This window comes from Myotis myotis, unplaced genomic scaffold (genome assembly GCF_014108235.1).
Source record: "Myotis myotis isolate mMyoMyo1 unplaced genomic scaffold, mMyoMyo1.p scaffold_m19_p_1, whole genome shotgun sequence".
Taxonomy (NCBI): Eukaryota; Metazoa; Chordata; class Mammalia; order Chiroptera; family Vespertilionidae; genus Myotis; species Myotis myotis.
The window spans coordinates 178,619,527-178,644,868 of NW_023416313.1; the positions used below are offsets into that span (position 1 = coordinate 178,619,527).

The 25,342-nt window shown below is 40.4% G+C and overlaps 1 protein-coding gene across 1 annotated transcript in view; it reads left to right on the forward strand.

Annotated features, from left to right (window-relative positions):
- The window catches only part of RAB8B (RAB8B, member RAS oncogene family), a 63,883-nt gene that overhangs the window by 34,216 nt on the left and 4,325 nt on the right, over positions 1-25,342 (forward strand). The window contains exons 2-7 of the mRNA XM_036303964.1: positions 10,036-10,096; positions 13,119-13,179; positions 18,612-18,689; positions 19,679-19,768; positions 20,952-21,017; positions 23,914-23,964. Coding sequence (XP_036159857.1) covers positions 10,036-10,096; positions 13,119-13,179; positions 18,612-18,689; positions 19,679-19,768; positions 20,952-21,017; positions 23,914-23,964 — 407 coding nt within the window. The remainder of the gene's footprint in view (positions 1-10,035; positions 10,097-13,118; positions 13,180-18,611; positions 18,690-19,678; positions 19,769-20,951; positions 21,018-23,913; positions 23,965-25,342) is intronic.

Here is a 25,342-nt window from a genome sequence, read left to right on the forward strand (position 1 = left end):
TTAGTAGTTCTTGCCCTTTTATTTTACCAAAGAGATTTAAAGGGTTAATTAAATCTTTATATTTAAATCTTTAAACCCTTGGAGACTCTCAAATATAGGCATTACTTAAAACTATTCTTAACTGTACTATTTTTGTATCTGTCATGCATATGTTTATGGCTCAACTAAAAATTAGTAAGTCCTTCCTAATTTCCTGAATTAGTTTGAGTTTGTTATCTTTTGTTAGTGTGATTATATTTTATAGGTACAGTTATCTTATAAAGAACTAGAGGCCTGATGCACGAAGATTCGTGCAAGAATAGGCCTTCCTTCCCCTGGCTGCCCGCACCACCTTCGCTCTGGCCCGGAGCTGCCTTTCCACCTCTCACCTTGTCATGTTAATTTGCATATTTCCTCCTTATTGGCTGTGGGTGCCGCCATCTTTATTGCGAAGTTATGGTCAATTTGCATATTCCATCATTATTAAATAGTATGCCAAGAATTGAATTTAATTCAGTAACAATTAGAGTGTTCTAAGAGTGTCAAGATGTGCAGCTTTTTCAGCAGGAAGTGGTAATATGTGTCACTTGATTTACACCATAAATGGGGCTTAGCATATCACTTCTTAGTCACAGAATGGAAGAGCCAAAGAAATCTGAAAAATTCTAGTCTTCTTTCTGTCTTCTTTTTTAAAAAGTCAGGTGTCTTTTTTAAGGACAAGTTATATTTAAAGACCACTTGTTAGTCCACTTTTAAAAAAATCCCCCTATCCTATGTTGGATTTAACAAAACTAACATATTTGGCTGCTAGTGATCATTTCAGACTGTTGTTAAAGAGTCTTCTAAACGTACTTTTAAAGTGTTTTCCCTTCTAAACTTTAGACTTTCTAATTTCCAAACAAACAAAAAATAGATTGTAAATTTGAATATAAATAAAACAAAAATTAAATGGTTCTAACTTTATGCCACAAAATTGGCCCTTGGCAAAAATATGCTTTTATGAACTTAAAAAATGTGTTTTTGCCGAACAGCAATGTCTTGAACTCCTTTTTTTTTCAACCTAAGTAACATTCTTACCTTTATTTCTAAATTTGCATACTTTCTCCAAGACCTTAATTTATTTTGGAAAAAAAAAAGTATTTTAAAACTTTAATTTATGACTCATATTTTTTCTTATTTCAGGAATCTGTTTTTCTAATTAGAGATTTTAGCCAATTATCATAAAGTCAGCTACTCTAAAATTTCGTTAATCTCCAGTTTAAAAGTCCACACAAAAAAGCATAAGCAAAATGTGGGTGTCGAAGTTTCAAAAATGGCAGAATCCATCTACATTGTATCTTCATCATCTATATATTATACACACACACACACACACACACACACACACGATGACTGGTGCACAAAAATTTGTGCACTGATGAGGGAGGGGGTATCCCTCAGCCCCACTTGTGCCCTCTCACAGTCTGGGACCCCTCCGGAGATAACCATCTGCTGGCTTAGGTCTGCTCCCCGGGTGGCAGATGGCACACCCGATCCCTCAGTGCCTGCCCCGCCGCCTCGTGTCGTGCACATGGCAGGGCAGGGCCGATCCGGGGGGGGGGGGGGGGACACGCCGCCCTGGGTCGGGCACTCGGCACATATATATGCCTAAGTGACCATTTGACTGTTCAACTGGTAGCTATGACAAGCACTGACTACCGGGGGCAGACGCTCAATGCACAGGCATGGAAACATGGAACAGACTGATGAAATCTCAGAGGGAAGTGGGGAGGGGACTGGGCAGGAAGAGATTAACCAAAGATCTTATATGCATACTAGAGGCCCGGTGCATGGATTCATGCACCGGTGGGGTCCCTCGGCCTGGCCTGCAGGGATCAGGCCAAAACTGCAGTCTGACATCCCCCGAGGGGTCCTGGATTGCAAAAGGGCACAGGCCAGGCCGAGGGACCCCACAAATCCATGCACTGGGCCTCTAGTTAATAATAAAAATCTAAGTAAGGAAGTGAACATACCATTTCTTAAAGTGGATTTTAATATTTAGGAAATTTTTTTCTGTTTCTGGGATATCTCTGAATTGTAAATAGAAAGACCACATAACCCACATTTTGATAGCCTGGGGTCACAGATGTTGTTTCCAAATGTCCTTTTGAAACAAAGTACATGTTTCAATTGTAAAAGTGCAGTGTTAAATTTCTGTTTCTTAATGTAGGTCAAAGGGGATTGATAACCCAGGTTTTTTCTTTGTGGATGTTAAACCCAGCATTGGAATCTTGCATTGTTGCCATTCACTGGGAGGCTAAATATCCCAGAAATCTGAAGTCTTTTTTCGTGTCTCTCCTGACTGCATTCAAATTGGATTTTTAAAAGAATTTCAGTGGGAACAAGGTGTTTAAGACCTCAGTTGAAGGTCCCTGCTGTTTCTCCACCCCTGATTTTCCTGGGCCACTCAGCAGACTTTCCTTGGAGTAAGCCCAGCAAGTACACAGGCAGGAGACAGAGCTGTGTGTGTGCTGCACCACCCACAGGGCAAAAATGCAGCAAGTCACAGCTTATGCTGAAGGTCAGGACAACTGGCTGGCCCCAGAGAGTTAGTCTTAAGGCCAGGAAAAGTCCTTCCTACTCTTTCCCACACTGCAGCAATGGTATCCTTTCATTCATTCACAAACCCAGGGGAAACCTCTCTATTCTCCTGGACAGAAAAAGCTAGATTATTAATATCTGTTGGCTAATTTGACTTTAGTGAAAAATAATTTTGTGAATCTGTTCCCTTTCCATGTTAAATTATATCTAATTTGTGGAATAAAAGGTGGCCCAATACTGGTCATCCCAAGATCCTTTTCCCTGTTAGGTCTGTTAGCTGTGGGGCTGAGTCTGGTTCAGAGTTTCTTTCCCTCTGTCCTGCTGGTCAAGCCCTCCCTCCAGTTGCACCACAGGTTTTGAGACATATCTGATAAGTTGTCTTTTCATAAGTGCTGACTTCATATCCTTCACTAGGCCTCACTACCGGGTCTCTGCCAGCTCTTGTTCCTGTGAATGGCCTCAAGTCCCACTTTATTTTCTCCTCAGAGGGGCAGGGCAGAGGCCCCTCCTCCACTCCCTTGTCCTGGCTCCCTCCTTCCAGCCTTTGGAATGAAAAATCAGAACTCCTTTGTTCCCCAACCAGAGTGCCACTCCCAGCAGTGACCAAATGTGTCTTCTTCCTGTTGCCCTTGGCCCAAATGGAAGCTCCTATTCCTCCAGGCACGGAAGGAAATGGCCCTGAGCCCCTGCTTAAAATCTGAGTAGCCAGCACTCCTTGCTCTAGCACCAGCCCCTGCTCTGCCCCCTCATTTTCTGAATTTGATCCAGTCTTGCTCTTGATCACAGGCCCTCTTTAAATGGAGCAAAGGTGGGAGGTAGTGCCTGCTCTGCCTCCCCACTAAACCTAGAAGGTGCCTTTCATCTCTAAAATTTGGTTTTTCTACTACCAGGAGAGAATGAGTGCCTCCATATCTCATTTTTCTAGATAAGTAATCATTGCTTTTTAAAAATTATGAACAATTCCAAGTATGCATAATATAAAACACTTCCACACCCATGTACCACCACGTAGTTTTAGAAACAATTAATTACAGAGTTGAAGTGCCTCCCTAATCCCTCCTCTTCCATTTCTCTCCAAAGGTAACAGTTATCTGGATTTTGTTGATAATCATTCTCATGCATGTTTTTATATTTAAATTACACCTGGGTATATATAAAAATGATACATACTGTTGGTATGGGTATCTATTCAAATATGTTTTTATTGGTTTAGAGAGGAAGGGAGAGGGAGAGAAAAAGAGAGAAACATTGATGTTAGAGAGAAACATTGATCGGCTGCCTCCTGTATGCACTCCGACCAGGGAACAAATCGGCAACCTGGGTATGTGTCCTGACTGGGAATCGAACCAGTGACCTTTAGGTGCACAGGAAGAAGTTCAATCAACTGAGCCACACCAGCCAGGGTGGTTCGGGAATTTTTGAAAATTTACAGAAATGGTTTGACTATGTAAATTTCTGCAGTTGCTCTTTTCACTTAACCTTGTTTTTAGGTTCATCCATGTTGATAGATGTGGCTGTTGTTCACTGCTCATGAGTATTCCCTTGTATACCAAGGTATTCTCCTACTGTGGACATTTCCGTTGTTGCTAAGGTTTTGTTGTGACCCTTAAAGAGGAAGCCTCCTCAGGAGACATGGATATTTTTATACATGTCTGTTTGGGAAGACCTGATCTTTAAATGCCAAACTTCACTTTTAATCCTTTTTTGAATTGGTCTTTGTGAATCTGGTAATTTGCCATGTCTCTTAGGCCTCAGTACAAAGGGAAGGCTGGACTCAACAATTTCTAAGGTACTTTTTTTGTACTGATTTTAGAGAGAGAGGGAGGGAGAGAGGAAAAAGAGAGAGGGAGAGAGATTTGTTGTTTCACTTGTTTATTCTTTCATTGGCTGATTCTTGTATATGCCCTGACCTGGGATTGAACCCACAACCTTGGCATATGGGCACGGTGCTCAGATCAACTGAACTACCTGGCCAGGGTTCTGAGGTACTTTCTAAAAGGTCTAGAAATCTGGGATTTCTTTCACATTTGCTTTCCTCCCTTCTTATAGTGTATAGTACAGTGATGGTGAACCTATGACACGCATGTCAGAGGTGACACGTGAACTCATTTTTTTGGTTGATTTTTCTTTGTTAAATGGCATTTAAATATATAAAATAAATATCAAAAATATAAGTCTTTGTTTTACTATGGTTGCAAATATCAAAAAATTTCTATATGTGACACGGCACCATAGTTAAGTTAGGGTTTTTCAAAATGCTGGTACGCCGAGCTCAAAAGGTTCGCCATCACTGGTAGAGTATGTACAAAGGGTTCATAAAAAGTAAAAATCTGTGTATATGTGTGTGTGTGTGTGTGTTTAACTCAAAATGAGCCTTTGAGTCCCTTGAGATTGTTTTCTTATAATTTGTATTTCCTATTTTATTGACTAGATAAATATCAATGAGAAAACTGGCACTGCTGCTTTCAGCCATAAAAAAATTAACAACAGGGCACATTCAAGAAACATGGAAGCAACGTTGGAGTCTTGTCTCCTGAATGTAGATGTGGGGCTGTGTGGCTAGCTGGGAAGGCTGCATGCAGCCTGGTGGCTCATGGATTGTTCATGAGTTGGGATGACTCAGGGTCATGATTTTGAACATGAATTATTGTATAATATGCTGCCAAAAGACAGTGATGCTTTCTAAAAGGCGATCGAGAACGGAAGGGCATTTTGACCCAAAATGTAATGCCCTTCAAAGCTATGTTTTTTGAGTTATATAGTCCTTTTAAATGGAAAAGAAAAAAAAAAGGCACTCTCTTACTGCAGGATAGGCTGTAATGTAGCTCTTGCTGCTGTTGATACGACAGCCCCTCCTTTGCAGTCTGATCATTTGGGGCTGGAGCACAAGCCAGGCCTTTGGGACTGTGGGCTCAAGGACTCTCCTGGGAGTGATCACAGTTTAACCACAGAGATGTCGTCTTCGCTATTTGGGTTGCTCACTGTCCTTTTTTTATCTTCATTTTTCCTGCTTGGTGGCTGAAGACTAGGCGAAATTTCCTTCCAAGCAGTACTCTAGTTATCACGAAATGTAATGACATTCATGGTAAGGTCGTAGGGATAGCTATTATGATTTGTCTGTTTCATATGGCTATGAATATGAAGTTGTATTAATTAGATAGATTTGAGTATTAGTCTAACAGATATTATGATTGATTCAACAGCTTTTCTGCTCTCCTAATTTTAGTAGCCTGTGGATCTGGAGGAGTGACCCAGCTCTGGGGAACGGGACTTGATTAATCTAAATTTAGGATAGGTTTTGATTAATTGAATCTTGCTAACTGACTAGGCAGTGATTGGTTCAGGAACTCAGCCTTAGTTCCCAGAACATGACATGCCCGTGGTTATAAATCTGGTTATAAATCCAACAATGAGACTTGAAGGAAAGGTCTCTGGAGGCTTTGGGGAAACAGTTCTTCACTTTTAAGAAAGTTACACAGGAAGATGATCTCTTTTCTTCTCGCTATTGCTGTTGTGGTCAGGAACTGCTATCAGTCAGAGGATGCAACTGATACTCCCAGGAGGGTAGAGCCAAAGGAGATGCAGAGAAATGAGCCGGAACTACTGGATCGAGCCATCTCCAAACCCCAGCTCACCACTGGGCTTGTTATATGAGTCAACAAATTACCTTAAGATAGTTTGATTTGCAGTTTCTGTTGCAGCAGAAAGCATCCTATTTGATATAATTGTCTTATTATTCTTATGAGTGGTTATTCTTTTAATCTTGGAGTAGCCTCAGAAAGTTATTTTTCCTTTAAAAAGTAAAAGTGATTATTAATCTACTATATATTCTGCTGATATTGTTGTCGAATTAAGTGCAATATAAAGATCTTCATTCTTTTACTGTAATAAGATTTCTCAGCATCCGTCCTCTTGTTACTGTAGTGAATGAAGAACACGTTGGACTTCCATGCTTTTCCTAGCTCTCTCCACACGTAGCAGCATTTAACCTTTATGCGATGTTGTAAGCATATTTAACCTTTCACTTAGTGTCTACTGTGTACATGTTTCTGTGTGCAGCCTGACTGGCAGAGAGGAAGGAGCTCTTGCTTGATGTGAGACCGATTCAGAGCAATATGTTAATAAGCCAGATAACACAGGATTGAATTACTGGCCAAAGGCAGGCCTGGGAGAAGCGATGGCCATGGCTGAGTAGACAGCTGAGGAAGGAGGGAGGGGGAGGAGAACTGCATGGGTGGAGAGGCATCCTCAGAGAAGGCTGCCCAGTGAGGGGGCCACGCACACGCAGAGGGGAGGACGGGTGCAGGCCCCTACGAGGAACAGAGGCCTAAGGGAGAGCGGCGGACGTAGTGTCGGGAAAGCGGTGTATCCAGGGGAAGAGGCCGTGTTGCCAGACTGAGGGAGCTGGAAGTTGGATCCACGGCCCCTTAAGTAGTGAGGTGGCATTACCTCAGGGATTGCTGAATGTTATTTTCACGGTGTTGGGCAGGGGAATGAGACCAGGGAGAGAGGTGGGCACAGCATCCTGGGAAGCTATTATAATCCTTGCGTGATGTGACACGATCTGCAGGATAATAGAATCTGGATGTGTAACATCTTACATTTATATGGAGTTTCAGAGTCCCCACAGCACAGTCATACACGTTATCTAATTTACCTGTTAGAGCCTCTCCATCTTTTTTAAGGATGAGGAGGATATAGAGATTCAGAGCAATTAATCAACCTCCGAAAAGTTGTTAATGACAGGCCCTAACAGACAGTCTGGGTCTTTTAACTTCTAGGTTCTGTGCTTTTCAATAATAATATAAACAACATTTTCCATTTTTAGTGAAATTCAAGTTGTGTTAATTTGACTGTGCTCTACAGCATTTGTCTATTAACTGGCTCCCGACAGGCGCAATAAACAAAAGCTAAATACCAGTTCACAACTCTTACAAACATTGAAAACAGCTGAATAGTGAAAAGATGGTTAAGTTTCCCAGATAATGGTAAAACCTCCTCAGATAACAGAAAGGTAATCCTTCTAACAAATACAAAAAACAAAAGGCTAGGTCAGTAGAAAGTTTCCTAAATGTTTTAAATGAATGAGAGTAACTGAGACTTTAAGGGAGCTTCAAAATGGCTTTGTTGAATGAAGGTGGAAAAGTTGCCCAAGACTCCCAACTACAGGCAAAAACAACATTGGAAGAACAGGAGTTACAATCTCAATGAGCCAGAATAAGGAAAGTATTCATATGGACAGGCATTTGATATACATCATCTCTTATGTAAACTGTGAATGAACTATTAAATGATGGAATGTTGGCTAGTAGCCTTCCAATTGAGAAAGTTAATTTTCCAGCTATACAGTCTCCATTTTAAAAGTCATGGATTTTTCTTCTTTTTTATTATGGTTTAAACACACACACACACACACACACAATTTATCCTCTTAACCATATTTGTATGTGTATAGTTCAGTAGTCTACAGTTCAGTAAATATAGTCACATTGTTGTCAAACAAGTCTTTAGAGAATATTCATCTTTTGCAAATCCTAAAGTAGTATGCCCATTAAACAACTACTCTCTTTTCCCTCTCTCTCCATCCCCGGGCAACTACCATCCTATTTTCTGTTTCTATGAATTTGGAAAATTATGAATTTTTTAAATGTTAATATCAAGAAACTTTAATTGAATACCTGCTGGGCACTGTTCTTAATGTCTGGACCAAAAAACCATGAAGGATAGCTGCGAATTCCTCGAGGGTCTTTGTTACAGTAGACTCAGAAATGTGTAAAAAGATAAATCACAATAAAAATCAGTGCGTATTAAATCGTAAATGAGTGAGGGCCACAGTAAAATCTGTGTGATGCTAACAATAATATCTATACGGTTTTGCTAAGTGTTGCCCCTGCCGCTGCTGACCCTGCAGTAGTGAGGTACCCTGGAGGAAACATGAGCCAGATAACCTGGGATACTGGGTCTCAGATCGTCCTTGCTAACAGTAGTGGTGGTTATTAGTGAGGGAACGAATATTGAGATGTTGCCCTACTCGATTAGCTGGGGTGTGATAGTTGTCTATTTCAAGATCCACAAAAGTACCTAAAAAGGGTCCCGGGGGGAAAGTGCCACACAAAGAAGGGGGAAAACCCACTTGGTTTAAGCCTAGGTATTATATGAAGCTGGAGCTGGCAAGCGGCCTTTTGGGGTGTTGTCAATGTTGATATATAGAAACGTTGTGTAGCATAGCCCTTGAAGGCTCTCCCCACCCCATAGATAACTATAGTTAATGCTTAAGTCAGTGTAGAGGATACATAATTGACATGTGTGTTTTTTAAATGTCTTGGAAACCACTTCCCAGGGTTCTGTATAGAATGCAAAAGAATAGAAAAATTTAAAATAAAGCTTGAGTAGCCAGATGATGAAGATTTAGCAAACTGCAACCGAGTTGTATTCACTAACAGGTCCCATTAGAGAAAGAGCGGCAGCTTGTTCCTGACAGAGCATGCTGATAATTGTCCAGGACTTTGTGGTGCTTTGTAGTTGAAACTGCTAAATAAGTATTGAGCCGCCATAGTGGGGAAGAAATAGGTGAGGGAGGGGTTGAACTTGGAGTGACCACCTGAGCCCCAAATGACTTTCTCATGCTACCTGGCAGGCTCAGTTGAGTGCTTATTAAGTTTGGCTTCATATTAGAATTAATTACTACTAGTAACTACTAGTTGAAAACTACTAGTGCACAGACCTTACCCTTGGCCATTTAAGTCAGAATCTCACAATTTGGGGAAGGGAGCAGGCCTAGTTATAAGGGGTTTTTGTTGTTAACTTTTAAAGTTTCCCAAGTAATTCTAAAGTGCAGCCAGGGCTAAAACTATTTTAGTTATTTCAGCTCTAGCCAGTAAAATGTGGGGAACATTTATTAAAATGTATGTAAAATACTTCTTAACTGTATAAAATAAATAGACAGGCTTTCCCATCCCTGCCCTCAAATAGACAGGGTTTTTGTTTGTTTGTTTGTTTGTTTGTTTTGGGGTTTTTTGTTTTGCTTTTTGCTTAGCCAGTTGCAGATTCTAAAGAAACAACTGGAAGGGAGATGAGGAAGACATTGTGAAGAGGTCCCATGGCTGTCTTTAGGGACAGACTGAGCATAGGGGGGTAGGGGATAGGAAACATTGTTTATATGTATTTCAGGAAGTAGAAAATATGGCATGTTCTCAATCTATCCAATTTATGTAACTTTGAGGGATGTCGTCAATTTATGTCAAAATAACGACACACAAAACATTGCATTTAACATGTGTAGGAATTCTTTGCAGAGTAATTCCTTTCTTCAGCCTGGATTCAGAGCAGACATACCATTCACACCCTCTTCTGTGTTCACATTTTCCAGGGCGTTGGAGAACTTTTTTTTTTTTTTCAATAGAAATCTTTATTCTTTTTCTAATAAGACTTGGATTACATTTGAAGAAATTTAGCATGTCTTTCTTTTTCTGGCAGGAATTGATTTTAAAATCAGAACGATAGAACTTGATGGAAAGAAAATTAAGCTTCAGATATGGTAAGTAAATATATATATATACTATATACATACATAAGAGTTTCTACTTTAGTTAGGAATTGAATGTGGGAATTAAATGTGCATTGTGACAAGTTAGAGCTATTCTGTGGTAGCTGAAACATCTTTTCTTTGTCAGAACCAAGGGGAAATGGGTAAGTATTCACAGGTCTCTCCACCAAGAGTGGGCAGGTAAGGAATGGTATCCTCACCAACTTACAGCCAGAAGAGATCTGAGAGCTCATTCTTCCCAAATGCTAATTTTATCGAGAGGAAACTAAATTCTAGAGTGTATGTTACTTTTTCACTGTAGTTGTTGCAGCTGTGAAATCAGATAAGGCTTAGTAGTCAAGTGGTAGGAACCCTAAACAGGAAGTGCAGATCTAGGTTCTTGCCAGGACTACCTCTAAATTGAGGACGTGGAGCCAGTTGCTTCCCTTCTTAGAGCCTACTCTTCTTCATTTGTAAATGATTGATTAAACGGATGATATCTGAGTTCCCCTCCAGCTCTAATATTTTATCATTTATTTGTATATGTCTTCTCATTAAATAAAAAAAAAAATGGGGAACTCTAGACTAGCAATAGGGAGAAAAAAAGTCATACTTCTCATCTCTCATGTTGCAATATGCAAGCAAAGATCTCCTTAAGACCACCCAAATCTGACTGGTTTATTCCTAAAGAATCTGTCAAACTGCAATGAATAAATATGGTTCTTTCAGATTGCCAGGTTGAATATTTTTTGCTTGAACTCAGAAACTCATCGATTTATTTTTTTAACCTTGTATAAGCTGGTTTAATTTTTTTCAGTACAGGGCCTTCCATGGTGAGCCATATAGAATTGGAGCCTTGGGAAAGGTTTTTGATGTGTACTGGTGTAATGTGTGATGATGACAGTAGCAGACATAGCTTAGAAATTGAGAGCTCCACAGACTATCCAGGGTAAAATAGTAAAGTAATATATATGAACTTATTTTTTATGCTGATTTTCTTCCTTGAATCTCAGGATGAGAATAGAATGAGAACATTGTATTGAAATATACTAGCACCTCTTTTACAAAGGAGGAAACCAGGATTTAGGGTGGTTAGTGAGAAAGCTCTGACGACAACCCAAATCTCCCGGAGCATCCTGTCAGTTTTATATATTAGCATAGTCGTTCCCAGTATCTGTCACTGGGAAACATTGTGAAGGTTACCACAGGCTACCCTTTTCATCTACAGTGGGGCCTTGACTTACGAGTGTCCCGACTAACGAGTTTTTTTGAGATACGAGCCGTCTCTCTGCCGATTTTTTGCTTTGAGTTGCAAGCTCAAAAGAATTCGGGTTACGTACGAGCCAGCTTCAGATACCCCACCGCTAGTTGGCGCAGCGAATGTCACAGTGATTTGACATACGAATAATTTGAGTTATGAGCTCCATCACGGAACAAATTAAACTTGTAAGTCAAGGCCCCACTGTATTGGTATTTAGTAAGAAGCCAAATATTTTAAAGATATAAAACAGTGTTTTAGGGAGAAAGTAAAGAGAATTTCTGATTCTGTGCTTATGTCCTGATCATAACAATAGGGCGTGTTTCTAGGTGCCTGTGGGTGATCAGCTAATTAGAGTTTAATATAACAGCAGGGCACTGCTTATGGGTGCTCTCAGCAGCAAATGGTCTCTATCTAGTCTTCACAGCCTGCACTTAATATGGAAGGGTTTCCCCTCCAGCCTCACTGCAGAGCTGTTTCTAAATCAAGTAGTGTGTTAGAATCAATAATACGTTGGTCTGTTTAAAGGTGCTTGGCTTGTATTTTCTCCATGACTTCTTTGCCATGTGCCAAATAAGTGCCCTGTATAGCTAATCCTGATCAGTGACAGAAGGGTTAGGTAAGATGACTGAGGTGAGGCCTGGCCCTGCACTAAACAGTCGAGATGTAGGTGGCTTGAGTCTCATTCAAGGGTATGAGCTGGTTAGTGGCAGAACTGGGACCACAGCCCACCCCAGCCCATTTCCTCTACTGCAGAATAAGGTTGCTGATAATAACACACACTGGGCTGTGGTGGGCATCATCTGAGACTATCTTCTAAGGTTTACATAAATATTAAGGGATTTATTATTAAGGGACTTACTAATGTTTTTAATTTATTATATTTCCCTTAGGCCTTCATCTCTTGTTTGGGTTTGGTATGCATTAGATTTCTAGTATATTTTCACAAGTGCCTCTTTCTTCCCTACAGTTAAATTATACAATTTAGTTTGTCTTAGTAGCACAGGGAGTGAATTAGTTCTGCAGGTAAGTAGCAAATTTAGGAATATTGATTTTCCCAGATATCAAGTAAATTTGATCTGCTTTACAGGGACTTACTTCAATAAATGTAATTGGAAACATTTGTGTTTTTTAGAATGTATTCTAATGGTACGCCATCAGCTAAAAAGCAAGAATATATGAAAGCTCATGTAACTTTGCAGTGTTGTTCATATTGGAAAGTCTTTGGAAACATTGTCAACCATTATGTGTTAAACTCCAGGTTCCCGTTTAATTACGGGTTCCATTGCTGAGAAAGTTCTCGAGGAGACCCATTTTAGTGTGCTTGGCTAAGCAGAACTTACACAGTAATAAGTCCAGCCCAGTTGCTTTCTTTGTACAGAAATCAGACTTTCGCTCAAGAGAGCAAAATGCCATAATCATTAGGCATTTATTAAAACGATTATAACTACCTCTAGGAGTCCAAGAATTTAGAACTATTCTGTTCTCCCCCAATATGTATTTGACTAATTCAGCATGCCGGTTCCTAGCAGGCCATGGATTTCCCTGTTGCTGCTTTTATCATCAAAGTCCAAGTTTTTCGCACAAGTCATTGTGAGCTCTTGACAGGCTCCCGTGGCCACCACCGCCTCCAGCTCACAGACACACACAGGCTCCCTTTGTATCTTATTCCCCTCCCCTGAAACCACTGCATTTGTGAGCAGACCAGAATGATCTCTCCTCAGTGTTGCTGATGATGTCTTTTAAAATTGCTCTCTCCTTTGTTTAAAATTTTAGGGACACAGCAGGTCAGGAAAGATTTCGAACCATCACGACAGCATACTATAGAGGAGCCATGGTGAGTGTGTTTGGGGATTTTGCAATTCTTCAGGGGAAAGTAAAACCTGAATATTCATTTGTCAAGTTTATAGGATTCAAGCTAAAGTCTATCTAGTACAGGAGGGAACATATTGTTTTTTAAAATATATTTGTATTGATTTCAGAGAAGAAGGGAGAGGGAGAGAGAGAGAGAGAGAGAGAAACATCAACAATGAGAGAGAATCATCTGTTGGCTGCCTCCTGCACGCCCCCTACTGGGGATCAAGCCCGCAACCTGGGCATGTGCCCTAGACCAGAATCAAACACAGGACCCCTTGGTCCACAGGTAGATGCTCTATCCACTGAGCCAAACCAGCCAGGGCGGAAAATAGATTTTTTGATGTGAAAATAAAATGTTTTCTGTTTAGTAACTATATAATTTGCCATTAGTCTTTATAATATTAATAGGTAATTGGCTTGTAGGTGTTTTAGAACTCCTACAAACATCCTGAGTGATTGTATGTTTTTGTGATTTTTCCTTTTATTAATACTTTTGCCACATCTTAGCAAACCACAAGCTTTGTGACTAAGTATTCATTGTTTGCACCCTCTCATCATTCAGCCTTACCCCATCATTCCTTACCTCTCACCAGGCCCCTTCACCCACTCCTAGTGGCTCAGCTCTCTAGATGCTCCTCCACCAGTGTTTTGCCAGCTGGCCAGGAAGTAGCTGAATGATATGTGACTCTCTGAGGTTTAGAATCTGATGAATCTTAACTACCAAGTCCTTCTTTTGCTACACAGTAGCCTTATCCTTGTTATCATAACCTCACCCCTTGGCTAATTTCCATCCTAAGGCCTCATCTATACAACCCAGCTATATCCCTTGTTGGCTGAGCAGATTCTGTGTGTTGCTGGGAGTACGGTGGTGAATAAGGCAGCTTAGAAGCAGATCTGTACTGAACCATGCCTAGAATGTCAGGCCCAGACCAAGGCTTTCTCTCTGGCTTTCAGGCCTAATCCAAGCACTAGTTGGAACTTTGAATTTTGATGAAACTCAGTGTCCTCAGAGAGTCTTAGAGGGCTGAGTAATTGAGTTCATGAAGCTCAACCTAGACATACTGCAGGGTACCAGCTGCCATCATATCCAGCTCATTGTCTAAAAGACTTGTGTTCCTGGGAGTAGTGTCAGGTGACAGCTGTAGGGGCGAGAGCTGTCCCCTTTTTAGGAAGATGTGATCTGAATCCACTGATCCCTTTATCATCATGCTGTCCTCCATTCCTCCTCCACTGCTACTCACCCTCTATTTGAGTACCAGTAATTCATCCCCACAGAAATATTGGGGATTTCTTTTCAAAGCTTTATCACCTTGACACTACACACCACTAAGAACTTTATATGTACGTATTCCTCACACTTTCATGATTATGAAAGGTCATCATTTTAAGAAAGAGTTGTCAGCTACTCTCTATTTTGCTTAGATTATAATCAAAGGGAAGGGACTTACCTTGTCCTGCCAGGAAGAAGTTTGTTTGTTTGTTGTCTGTTTTCCCCAGGAAGAATTTTAGGAATAAATAAGAACATTTTAGCAGGGATGATTTAGAATAGTTTACAGGTAATTTTGATTATACATACAAACTTTTCTATTGGCCAGTTTGTTATTTTCCATGAGTGATGTATTGATACCACTTGCCTGTTTGTTTTCACTAGAGAGTGGGCAGGAACTCTTGGAGTGTGGAGCGTGTTTCCTTGGATGTCTAACTCTAGTTCATGGTATGAGGAAAGGGCATTGAGGTGCATTATTTAATTTAGATTTGAGGATTGTCTGGCTTTTTCATTTGTCTACTGCCTAGTCTTTCTTCACATTATTCAGATAATTAGAAATTGTTGCTATTCTCAGATAGTATTGTCTTTTCCATTTTTTGAAGGTAGGGGTTTTTGTCTCTTTTGTTCTGCTGTAATGCCAGGGCCTGAAACATAGTAGATGCTCAATAAATACGTGCTGAAGGGGTGAATCAGTGGGAAATTTCAGACCAGAAACAATGTTAGATAATCTTTGGGGAATCCTGCTGTGCTGAGTCCTGGATCTTGTAGGTCATCTGTTGCAGTGGCATGTGGGGCCATCATGTTCCTGTGGGGCACGTTCTTATTTCAGCTAGGGTGGTCCTGGCAGGTCTAGTGTGGTTGGTGTAGGTATGCAGCATGTTGATAAGCACTGCATTGGAATCCACCACCATCACAGAGCCTTTGGTCTATTTCAAACTATTCAGCAACATTTGTAGGCACAGCAGTAGCCCTGATGGACAATTGGACTTTTGGAGAAAAGGACCATGTTATTGCATTATCAATACTCCTCATAGACGAACACTGTCTTAAGGACTTAAGGAAATTGTTGTTATTATAGGTATACTAGAGGCCCGGTGCACAAATTCATGCACAGGTGGGATCCCTCAGGGTGGCCTGCAGGGATCAGGCTCGCAGCCCCAGCTCCTGCCCCCAGCCTTGCAGCCCTGCAGCCCTGCCTGGCACCTCACCATGGCCTGGTGCCGCCCCTTCACCTGCTCCACCATCCTGCCTGCAGGGCAATCAGTCGGGGCCAGGGGGGCCCCCCACCCAGCTCTGTCAGTGCCTGGGTGTGAGGCAGCAGTCCCGCCCCCCTCCGCCACTGGTCACCGTCTGTGGGGTGATCGATAGGTCGATGGGGCCCCTGCTCACCTGCTCCACCATCCCGCTGTGGTCTTGCTCTCTCTTGTTGGGGCCCATCAGGGCCTGCAGCACCTCCATTGCCACCCACTGCCAGGGCAGCGTCGCCTATGCTCGCCATGTTCCGTGCTGCCCCCTAGTGGTCAGCACACATCATAGTGAGCAGAACTCCCTGTCTTGGTCAAATGACTGCCTGAGCAGACAATTTGCATATTAGGCCTTCATTATATAGGATATCAGATATATAAAGTTTTAGCTAGTACATTTGAGTTTGTATTTCCAACTGATTCATAATGCCAGTTTGCTTACATAAGAAATAGCCAAAGGGTTTCTGCTATTGAAACCAAAGATATAAACTAAAAATAGCTAGCTGTCATTTACTGAGTCCACGCTGTGTCCTGGGTTCTAGGTTAAGTACTTTATACATAATATCTCAGTAGATACGCAAAAGAATCCAGTCTGGAAAACATGCTGTCCTCATTTTACAAATGAGAAATGGAGACTGAGGGATAAAATAACGTCTCTGGGATCTCTGAGGAGATGCCTCTGACCAGAGCCTGTTTCTTTAACCACTACACTGTGTTCATGCTTCCTGTGCTAGCCCTCTAGAGTGCCACTGACAGACAGACAGTGAAGGTCAAGGTTGCCCATATAGCCCAAAGGGTCGTAGAGTGATGGCAATTATTTGGTTAATGTTAATATTATAGGCAGCTGAATACTTTGAATCAGGAATTATTCTTTCCATTTTGAGGTTTTTTTTTTTTAATTGTGGTAAAATATACATAACAAAATTAACCATTTAAGCATATAATTCTCCACTTTGATTTTTTAAAAAATGATTTACATTAACAATTATAGAATATCCTTTACTGTGTAGCCAAGTGAAATATTTGCATTCCAGGCTGGGAGGAGGGAAGGTAGAGGATATTACTTTTTGCCATTTAAACAATAATACATATTTTTCTGGTTATCAAAAGGTTACGTGTATGTAGTATAGGAAACTTTGAAAATCCCAAGAAATTATCCAAAATTTCACCTCTCTGGTTAGCTTCTGTTAAAATTTCATTGTTTCCTGGGTTCTTTTATCTATGTGTCTATGTGTGTTTTATATGATTTATTTTTATATTTATTTACCAAGTTGGAAACCAGACCTGAAGTACTTTGCCTACCATGTTAAGAAATTTTAATTTAAATATGAGTCCAGTGGAGAGGCCTCAATAAAGTGATAACTTTAGTGTCCTTATGGAGAATGGATTAGAGGGGGTTAAGCAGATACCAATGAAAGACTCTGATTGTAATCCAGGTAAAAGCTAACTGCTGAGAATATAATAAATGCCATTCATGTGTGTGAGGCAGAGGTGTCATATTCGGGAACCGTTGAGGTTGTTGGGCCTGCAGGACCGGCTGACTGTGAAGGGAGTACTCGTAGGGGCCCGCTTGGGCTGGCTGGCGGGATTGTGTCACCCTTCATCAAAACGAGGGCACAAGAAGGGAGGGAAAGTTTGGAGGGGACAAAGACAACCTCGTGTTTTACTTAGTTGAGTTTTCAGTGACCACTGAGGACATCTGGGAAATGATGCCCAATTAGTTGTCTTCAAGTCACACCTGACCCCCATTTGTCTATCTCTTTGGCCACATCTTTATGTTCCTCTCCAATGGGATCTGCCTACTTTTGCCAAACTGACTTTCTTTCACTCAGTCCAGTGGGTTCTAGGCCTTCCTGGTCAGCAAGATATTTATAACGTTTCTCCTATGTGCCAGGTACCTCTCCACCCCAGCCTCACACCTTTGCACAGTCCAGGTCTACTCAGTCCTCAGAACTTGTCTTTAATGTCATTTTCTCAGGGAAGCCTTCCCTAACCACCCCAGCCCATCAACCAGATTAGATTAGCATTTGTACTGAGCTCCTAGTACTTCATAGCAGTGATCAAAATTATAATTACTTGTATAATTATTGGTTTATTGTTTTCATGAGTGGAGGAGGCCTTGTCTATCTTGTTCACTGTTGGTAATACTTAGTGTAGTATCAGGCACATAGTAGATATCTACTAAATATTTGTTGAATGGGTGAATGGGTGGGTTGATCTATTAGCACTTTATACAGAAGTGTGGTCTGTGATATAGATTTTGGAATATTAGTATACAGGTATCAGTTGAAACACTTAGAAGATAAACTCTTTAGAAACACCAGCCATGGGGTCTTTAAAAATATGATGACAATGCCTTTCATTAAACTTGCCTAACAAATGTATTATATTTTAAATGCCTGTGATTTATTTCGGCAGATAGTGACATTTTGATCAGCCTATATAAAAAGACATAATTTTAAAGTGGTATGGTTACAATCTTAGCGTAGGAGTAAGAAGCAAGGCAATTTCTACTGAATAAAAAAGTGCACAACAGAAGTGATTGCCTCTTCCTCTCAGTGCTGTCTCTGTTTTAACTTAAACACTCTCTCAGCTCCAGTTTAGTGCCGATTCTTATCATAGGTAGTCAGGTGGAAAGGGTGTATCATCTTCATCATAATCACTAATTCATTAAAGGTTAACATTGAAAATGTTAACAGAGTATTTAATTACCTCATGAGGCAATGGGAGAATTTATTTATTTATTTTTGTTTCTTCATACTTTAAAATATTATAAAGTATTTTATAAAGACCAAAAAAGCCACAAACAAAAGCTTTCTGGAGGGGAGGAGTACACTTACATTATATTTTATAACTTTAAATACATACTGTACTAAATAAAGATCTGTTTTTCTCCTATAGGGAATCATGCTGGTCTATGACATCACAAATGAAAAGTCCTTCGACAATATTAAAAATTGGATAAGAAACATTGAAGAGGTATATATGGAAAGAGAATGGTGGTACTGGAGATCATCATGATGATACTGGAATGATGATACCTGCTGGGTGCTTGTGAAGGCCGCCTGTCTCAGGAAGAGGCAGTGGAGCCGCTAAGAAGTAGGGCATGGGCAGGGCAGGTGCTCGCTTAGCGTGCCATGGAGGGCGAGATCTCCATCTGCAGTCTGACTGCCCTGCTGGATCTGGATGGGGGATGGAGGCAGACGGGGGAGCAGTTTCACAGAATTTTAAACTTGGGCCAGATATTAGAAGTCATTTCATCTGAGTCCCCATTTTACACAAGAGAAAATTGAGGCCAGAAAGAAGTGACTTGCTTATGCTAATATAGCCTTTAAAAAGGAGAGCAGGATTAGAACATCTGATTCCTGGGTTCTATCTGGTTAATCATCTGATTGACTGGCAAAAGTTTATCTTTATTCCACCAACTTATCGTTTTGCCCTTCTAACATTTTCTCCATCTTCGATATTTGAAGTTTGGTTTAATTCTAGATTGATTAGCATTAAGATATTATATTGTTTTTGATATTTCAAAAAGAAATCTGACTCAGAAATAATTTTGTACACGATTATATTAACCTACATGAATTTAGTTTTTAAGTAATTCAGAATCCAGAATACCTTCTCCGTTGGCTCACTCAGGACCAAGTTTTTTTTCTTCTTTGATCCAAACTAATATTTGGAAGTTTTGTTGTTAAATAACCATACGTTTTATTTCTGTTTGTTCATGTACCAAAAGACATGAGAATGACTGTGAGCCTTTGGGAAGAAAGTTTGCATAGCCTTTTTTACTGTAGCTTTCCCCCTCCTCGCATCTTTTAAAATTTGCTCTGAATCATGTCTTGTGTCCAGTGAAAGGTGATTAGCCTAATTATTAAATTCATGGGTATGTTTCTAATAGGTTAGGATTTGGCTATTGAATAACTGGCTTTTTCAGGCTGTTTTTATAACCTTCTGTTTTCTTCCTACAGCATGCCTCTTTAGACGTGGAAAGAATGATCCTGGGTAACAAATGCGATATGAATGACAAAAGACAAGTGTCAAAAGAAAGAGGGGAGAAGGTAAATTTGAACTGAATGCATAAAGATTCAAATCTACTCACATTAAGCATTTATTTTCTTAGTATAATTATTGATTTAAGTGTTTAAAATATCTATATTTTAATCCTTTAAAAACAACAAGGAGATATAATCCATACTTGAATGGTACGAATTAGTATTCGAGATCCAACTCTATATACTGTGTAGTCATGACTCATTCCTAAAGAATTTGCTCTTTTCTGGGAGATAAAAATTGGTTCTTTTTCACATTCCTGCAGCTTAAAGTTCAGGCTATTTCTTCCATGTCCATAAGTTAAAGTAATTTATTCCCTTTGGAAAAAATTAATAGGATAGGTGAAGTTCAACAGTAATCATTCTCTAATTCATTTTTTAAAGAATATTGTACTACACATTAAATTTAGGTCATTGTGATTAACTCCTTATAACTCATCAAGCTGTGGATGTCATGTATTAGTCGTTTATAGGCATTGCTCTGTTTTGTGTCACGCAAAGCAAAGGAGTTTATTATATGTACATGTTTACTTCTGTGACATTTTTAAAATTGATGTAGAAGCTTCAGTTTTTAAATCTGGTAATTTTGTTTTAGCCGTGTGTGTGTGTGTGTGTGTGTGTGTGTGCGCGCGCGTGCTTTCAACCTGAAACTTTTTTTACCTAAAAACATTCTCTTAATCTTGTTGTTATAAATGAACTGGGAACTCTTTGGGAGTAGATGGAAATATGGAAGAGTTCACATTTGTCACAATCAATAGAAACCAAAGCAATGAATACTTAGCATTTTAAACTTTTCTGTTAAGCGCCAATTTATTAAAAAAATAATGAAAAATCAGTATAGTCACTGTTGGAGAATTGTACTTTCAGAACAGATAAAAGGGGTGAGTGAATCCCAAATTAATGGTAGGGGGTGAGTGTCTGTCACAGTTTTTCTTGTAAGTATAGAGAACTAAAAGTATAATAGGAAAAAAGAGAAGTACTGTACTTAAATTGTGAGTGGAAGTGGTGCCATGTTGCTTATGATGATTAAGTTAGATCTCAATTCAAACACAGAAGGAAGCAAAGAGATTTCAGAACCACGAGAGTTCTTAACTAGATAGACCTTTGGGACTTTGAAAATCCTAGAAAATATAAATGCTTTATATGTTCAAGTAACTTGCACTATATTTAAATGTTTCTGTTTGCCTTTCAGTTAGCAATTGACTATGGGATTAAATTCTTGGAGACAAGTGCAAAATCCAGTACAAATGTAGAAGAGGTAAGAAAGAAAGTCAGGTGTGGTGACTTGTTATATAGTAGCACTAGTGCTTATCTGCCTATGTTCAAGCGATTCTCAAAGCCTTGTTATTTTCTGACTTAGTGATGCCTTGTGTGAACTCCACCTCCATCTTGTGAACTGCTGTGCTTCTGACTTTTATGTGGACCTAGTTGTTGAATTTCTAGCACCCAACCTCCACAAAGAATATATAGGGTGTCCAAAAAATGTGTACACACTTTGAATATTTATTAACATACAGTTCATTTAAAAAATGTAAAAGAATCCACAGAAGTGAATAGTGTTTTTTGTCAATGCCGGTTTTCAGACTGATGACTGGTTCTGGTCCAGGCACTGCTGATAATGCGAAGCAAAGGAATCGCAAACATCAAGAATCATTTTGTTTGTATTTGTGTGCCCTCAGTTTGTCAACTGTTGCTTGTTTTGGACTTTAAACTTTATCTTTTATGTATCCCTATAAAAAAGTCTAGTGGATAAATTTGCTTTGTTCAAAGCTTTGCCCATTATTTCAAATCAGTTAAACTTGAAAAGGAGTGAAAATTGAGTGAGTGATCAGCTGTTCAAATATGTATACATATTTTTGGGACACCCTGCAATCAAATAGAGAAGTGAATATAAGATTCACTGAACAGAAGATAGCTGCTCAGTTTAAGTTCACTTTTGTCCTGTATTTGGGAAGCTGGAAACCCTGCACTAGCTGACCAAATGCAGTGTCTTCCTCTGCTCATTTATCATTGTTCATGTCATCCTATAGTGGCCTATAGCAGGCGAATCTTAACTACTTTCCTGTGTGTGTGTGTGTGTGTGTGTGTGTGTGTGTGTGAGAGAGAGAGAGAGGGGGGGGGGGAGATTTAAACTGTTAGATTATTAAACAGATTCCCTTAATGTACATGTTCAAGTAGATGATATATATGATATATTGTACTACGATGGCATTTGATAGAAGTAAGAAAGTGTGTTTACCAGAGAGTACTTTAATAAATTTTTAGTAAGTTAACCGTTAAAGAAAATCTAACCATCTAAAGTCTTCTAAGAATAGATTTTCTTTACCAAGGGAAGAATTTCTGATAATATTTTTGTGGTTGTTGTTAATCCTCACCCGAGGATATTTTGTCATTGATTTTTAGAGAAAATGGAAGGGAAGGGGAGAGGAGAGAGAGAGGGGGAGAAACATCCATGTGAGAGAGAGACATCAATTGGTTGCCTCCCAAACATACCCTGACTGGGGCCAGGGAGCGAACCTGCAACCCAGGTACGTGCCCTTGAATTGAACCCGAGACCATTCAGTGCGCGGGCTGACACTTCAACCATTGAGCAACACCAGCCCGGGTGATAATATTTTCTTTATAAAAACTTTTTAAAAACTGGTCATGAAAGTATTACATGTAATATGTTTTAATATATGTAATTCACTTAACAATAATACTGATGATTTCATAAATATTTAATTGCTTAGGCTACTCACTGTTCACCATATCATCATAGCTAAAAATTGAGGCTTAAATGACTTTATTGGATAGTGGACAATGATCATAACTTTTTTTTAAAATAACTTAAACTCATATTCAGGTTGGCTAATGGGTGTTAGGAAACAGGAACTCTCTACTGATTTATTTAGATCAGCATGGATAAGCAGAAAAATGCTTCCTTCCGCTTGCCACAAAAGGATTTCCTTCCATCAGAAAGAGGGGAACCTCTTAAGTCTGCTCTAATGGTGTAGGCAGGAGCAAAGCTTGCTCACTGAGTTGGCTCACATAGGGTTTCCCCCATGGAATGAACGCAGTACCCTGGCTTACTGGAGTAGGCTGAGGTCTCTGTTAGTACCTGTGTCCTGATCACACCTGTGGCCTAGAGACAGCATTGAGCTATGGAAGTGTAGAGCTGGGAGTTCCCCAGCTGCTTAATCTGGCCCGGTATTCTGCAGAAGTTAGCAATTTCCCAGAGCTTTACCTTAGTGTGGTTGGTTAGCCTCATAACCACCGGGATGGGTTTACTTAGAAATTTAGACTTACGGGTGACCAGTGTGACAGTGAGACACCGATAGTGAGTGATAATAATAGCTACGTATTGTTTCTGTTTGACTTGATTGGAAATAGTTCTTTTGCTAAATATTTTTTGGGCATCAAGCATGGTTGGGAACAAAGAGACTGATGTAACAGTGGAGTTAGCATAGACACAACTGAAGAAGCTTTAAGTCTTAGCTCCCTAGAAACAAAGTAGGGATGATAGGGTTAAAAAATGTTTGGTTTGGATCACGAGACACTAGGCATAAAATGTCACTAGGATGAATCAGAGTTGTCCTACCTGCATTTCAACTGATATCCATGGTGGGGGTTTAACTGAGCTGTAGGCACTGTCGGGATTTGGAATGTTAAGGTTATATAAGGTATAAGAGGGAAAGTGATTTGAAAGAGGACATTGGCAATAAAAGACAGAGGTTTTTGTAAAAACATATTTTAGAGCCACAGGGCAAAACATTTGTTCATTCACTGATTAAACAGATATTCAGCATCTTCTAGATCAGGCCCTGTGCCCCCGGCTGGGTGCGCATCGGTGGCTTAGACAGAGCTTCTGCCCCCTAGGTACTCTGGGTGTACTGAGGAAGCTCTGCATAACTGAAAACTGTCATTTTGGGAAGTTGGCCAGATATTATGTGCAGAAAATATTTGACGAATGAATGACAGTTTGATAACCCTGGAAAATGTTTGTGATGCAATTGAAAAATAAGATATAATAGTCATGATTACAATTATATTCTTTTCTAAATTAAAAGCTTTAAAATAATATATTTATAATGTAATAGTAAAAATATCCTACATTTCTATTTAAAAATATATTATAAATATATAATAATGCAATTTTTTTGGTTTATCTTTAGGCATTTTTTACACTTGCACGAGATATAATGACAAAACTCAACAGAAAAATGGTTTGTATCACTTGTAATTTTATTTTTATTATACTGTTTGTAAATTTGTGTTATTTATTCTGTGTATTTATTTGATTAAAAGGATATGTCTGATTATAATATATGTGAATATATTATATTATATTATATTAACTCTTTTTTTTCTTGACTCACATATTCAGCTGGTTGAACTTTGTTTCTAATTTCTGTTTCTTCAGGTTTCATGTTTCTTTTTTTAAAATATTTTTATTTATTTCAGAAAGGGAGAGGGAGACATAGAAACATCAATGATGAGAGAAGATCATTGATAGGCTGCCTCCTGCATGTCCCCTACTGGGATCAAGCCTGCAACCCAGGCATGTGCCCTGAGTAGGAATTAAACCATGACCTATGCTCATAGGTCTATGCTCAACCACTGAACCACACCGGCCAGACCAGGTTTCTTATTTCTGAACTGTAGCTATTTCAGTTCTTTCATCTGGCTCTCTAAGTGGACTTTCATTGAATTTTGATCCAAATTTTAAAATAATGCACAAATTAAATTTTTGCCATAAAATTGTTTAGTTTTGATGTGACATTTATATTTATACTAGTGGCCTGGTGCACAAAATTCATGCAGGGGCAGGTGTCCCTCAGCCCGGCCTGCACCCTCTCCAATCTGGGACCCCTCGGGGGATGTCCAACTGCTGGTTTAGGTAAACCGGCTGTCGGATATCCCTCTCGCAATCCAGGACTGCTGGCTCCTAACCGCTCACCTACCTGCCTGCCCGATCACCCCTAACCACTTTGCCTGCCGGCTTGCTCACCCCCAACTGGCCCCCCACCAGCCTGCTTGCCCCCAACTGCCCCCCCTGTCGGCCTATTCACCCCCAACTGCCCTCCCCTGCCAGCCTGATAGCCCCCAACTGCCCCCCTTGCTGGCCTTCTCTCCCCAATTCCCTCCCCCTCCCCCCTGCTGGCCTGATAACCCCCAATTGCCCTCCCCTGCCAGCATGCTCACCCCCATAGCCTCCCCCCCTGCTAGCCTGATCACCCCCAACTGCCCCCCACTGCTGGCCTGCTTGTCCCCAACTGCCCCCCCTTGCCGGCCTGACTACTCCCAACTACCCCCCCCCCCCCCCCACTGCTGGCCTGCTTATCCCCTAACTTCCCCCACCACCGGCCTGATCACCCCCAACTGCCCTCCCTTGCCGGCCTGCTTGCCCCCAACTGCCCCCACCTGCCAGCCTGCTCGCCCCCAACTGTCCCCCCAACTGCCCTCCCCCACCGGCCTGATCACCCCCAACTGCCCTCCAATCCTGGCCTGATCGCCCCTAACAGCCTCTGCCTTGGCTCCGCCACCATGGCTTTGTCCGGAAGGTCTCCTGGTCTAATTAGCATATTACCCTTTATTAGTATA